Source organism: Anarrhichthys ocellatus, unplaced genomic scaffold (genome assembly GCF_004355925.1).
Source record: "Anarrhichthys ocellatus isolate YVR2014 unplaced genomic scaffold, GSC_Weel_1.0 scaffold3768, whole genome shotgun sequence".
Classification (NCBI taxonomy): Eukaryota; Metazoa; Chordata; class Actinopteri; order Perciformes; family Anarhichadidae; genus Anarrhichthys; species Anarrhichthys ocellatus.
In genome coordinates, this window is record NW_022283742.1 from 1,175 (window position 1) to 4,060 (window position 2,886).

Sequence of the window (2,886 nt, forward strand, 5' to 3'; positions counted from 1 at the left end):
TCCACTAACTTCAGACTTAAATATTGCTTTTTAGTTCATCCAGCATTAGTTCCTATGCGTGTAAGTTTCTAAACTTTCCATCTCACCGTATTGTTGCACCTGCATCTATTTCAGTGCGAGCATGTGAGTGCAAGTGGTCAGCAGCCACAGGAAGTGTGTCTCAGTGGCAACAGCTGCAGTCCGACGGTGCTTCCTGTGAGCTGACAGCTCGTCACTTCTCTTTGTGGACTGCAGGATTCCTGTTCTGCAGGGAGAACCGACACATACGTGGTGAGTAACTTCGGGTTTGCTTCTCTTCAACGAGGCACAAACAGGTACAGATTGTCATGTTCTTTGAGTTATGGGTTTGTTGGCATGCTGTTTTTTTCTGAGACTGTCAACACAGACTTTCCTCTTAGACTGAAGGCATATTTCCATGAATGAGTCCAGGTGAAGCGCTGTGATAGCTCATTGATTTCATCTTCAAAGCCATTTATTTTAATGTGCATGAAAGAGAAATGAACGAGAGGTTAAAGCCTTCTTCGTGGTGCTTTTTCCTGTGGATAAGACATATTTATTACACCAGAGTCAGCCCTTTGACACTTTATACATGTGCTCATAATGTGCATTACAGTCAACCTGCATCGGCATCGAGGTTAAATTGAGGTTTATTTTGATGAAAAGACATTTGAGGTGTCAGATATAATTTGTGTTTATGCCTGTATTTCATCATGTAGTTAGGACCTGCTTTTAAGGTTTGTGGACCTACACGTGTAACGCCTTTATACGTTTTATTCATTCCACCTTTCTCTCAGCTCCTTCACCATGGAGGCTACGGCCAAGTACGACTATAAAGCTACAGCCGGCGATGAGCTCAGCTTCAGAAAGGGAGAGCTCTTGGTGGTGAGAACACACACACACACACACACACGTGCTGTACACCAAACCCTCAGTATCTACGTAGTTCCTATACTTTGTGTCTTCAACAACATAGCAGACGCCCAAGTTATGAATAGCTCTGTGTGTGAAAAGCATTCAAATTGGAGACTGCTGCGACAAAGAATTTACACTTTTTTATGTAAATAACTGTCACCTATGTGACTGCACGTTCAGTAGGCGCTGGGCGAGATCAACAGCACTTTTTAATAGTTAGTGCAGCAGGTTATGAAAATGTGTTATAAAACTGCATCCTGCTGCACGTTTATGTACAAAGAAATAGCCCACAACGCAAAATAGCAACATATATATGTTTTGTCCACGAAGCTAAATGTAAAATAAAGACCAATTTTCTGTTGGTAAACATAAGGACATATTGTTGTGGGTGGAGACAAAATAATTCTCTGAACACGCTGGCTAGCAAGTTTTATTGGCTGCTTTTTTTATGACTGAAAGAAAAACTTGTTTCTCTCAATATGTGCAGTCACTCATTCTAAGGGGTCGCGGTCGTTACTTGAGAAAGTTAACATTAACCAACAGGCCCATATCAGGCGACCCCTACGCTGCTGGCAGACCGGGAGGAGAGCAGACGGGAGCTCCGGAGAGGACGGCTGGCTAGTTAGCTAGCTAGCTCGTCTACCTCCAGAGATGGCTAGCTAGCTAGCTAGCTCGTCTATCTCCAGAGATGGCTAGCTAGCTAGCTAGCTCGTCTACCTCCAGAGAAGGCTAGTTAGCTAGCTAGCTCGTCTATCTCCAGAGATGGCTAGTTAGCTAGCTAGCTCGTCTATCTCCAGATGTGGCTAATTAGCTAGCTAGCATGTCTATATCCAGAGATGGCTAGTTAGCTAGCTAGTCAATCTCAAGAGATGGCTAGTTAGCTAGCTAGCTCGTCTATCTCCAGAGATGGCTAGCTAGCTCGTCTAGCCGTCGTTGGCTAGCTAGCTCGTCTATCTCCAGAGATGGCTAGTTGGCTAGCTACCTTCTCCACCCCTAGAGCTAGCTTGTCCATCTCCAGATTTAAGATCTCCAAGATTGGCTTGTACATGATGCATGAACAAAAACGTTATTAAACATGTTCATATTCCTCCAGGTACCATAAAGTTATGGACTCGTTTTTATTTCCGTCGTACCTCCAAATCAGTATTGTATGAAAGGAAAACTGTGTGGTGTGTTCACCTCGACAGGACTTCAATGAAAGAGAACGAGTCTCATGTGATTGTGTCTCACTGTGTCAGATTCTGCAGGCCACTGGAAACTGGTACAAAGCAGAACTCAATGGGCGTGACGGGTTCGTACCCAAAAACTTCATCAACATTCATCTGCCCAGGTAACACTCACATAGAGGCAGAGAGAGAAGCACACAGAGATACATACACATTGTGTATTTCACAATTCATAACCTTAACTAACTTCTAAAATTGATGAATCCACAGAAAGTTGAGCTTAATGTATTTTTATACATTTCATTAAGTCATGAAAGTGCCATTTCTTTGTCATTGGTGTTACCTATAGTGTAAATATAAATGTAAAAAAATAATTCACATTATAACCTGAAAATTTAATTATGAAACCAAGTTTGTCTTTTTGATTATTACAATTATTTAATAAAACTGCACACGCGTAAACATTGTCAGACTTGTTACTGTTCCTGCAATAAAATATTTGCAACATTTGGACATGTAAACAAAAGTGAAACCTTGTTCAATCGGCCCACCGTCGCTATGTTTACTCAAGCACAGCATGAAACATCCAAAAGCTTTTATTTGTGCAAACATTTGTGCTGTCTGAGACAAAGCAGCCAGGAGGACAGAGGACAGAGGATAGAGGACAGAAGATAGAGGACAGAGGATAGAGGTCAGAGGACAGAGGTCAGAGGACAGAGGTCAGAGGACAGAGGATAGAGGACAGAGGATAGAGGATAGAAGATAGAGGACAGAGGATAGAGGTCAGAGGATAGAGGACAGAGGATAG

General features: G+C 42.5%; 1 protein-coding gene across 1 annotated transcript in view; it reads left to right on the forward strand.

The window, feature by feature from the left end:
- Positions 1–231: 231 nt before the first annotated feature.
- Positions 232–2,886, forward strand: part of LOC116379135 (growth factor receptor-bound protein 2-like) — a gene marked incomplete at its 3' end in the record, with an annotated part of 3,630 nt that continues 975 nt past the window's right edge. Inside the window, exons 1-3 of the mRNA XM_031841063.1 lie at positions 232–270; positions 795–882; positions 2,151–2,242. Coding sequence (XP_031696923.1) covers positions 805–882; positions 2,151–2,242 — 170 coding nt within the window. The remainder of the gene's footprint in view (positions 271–794; positions 883–2,150; positions 2,243–2,886) is intronic.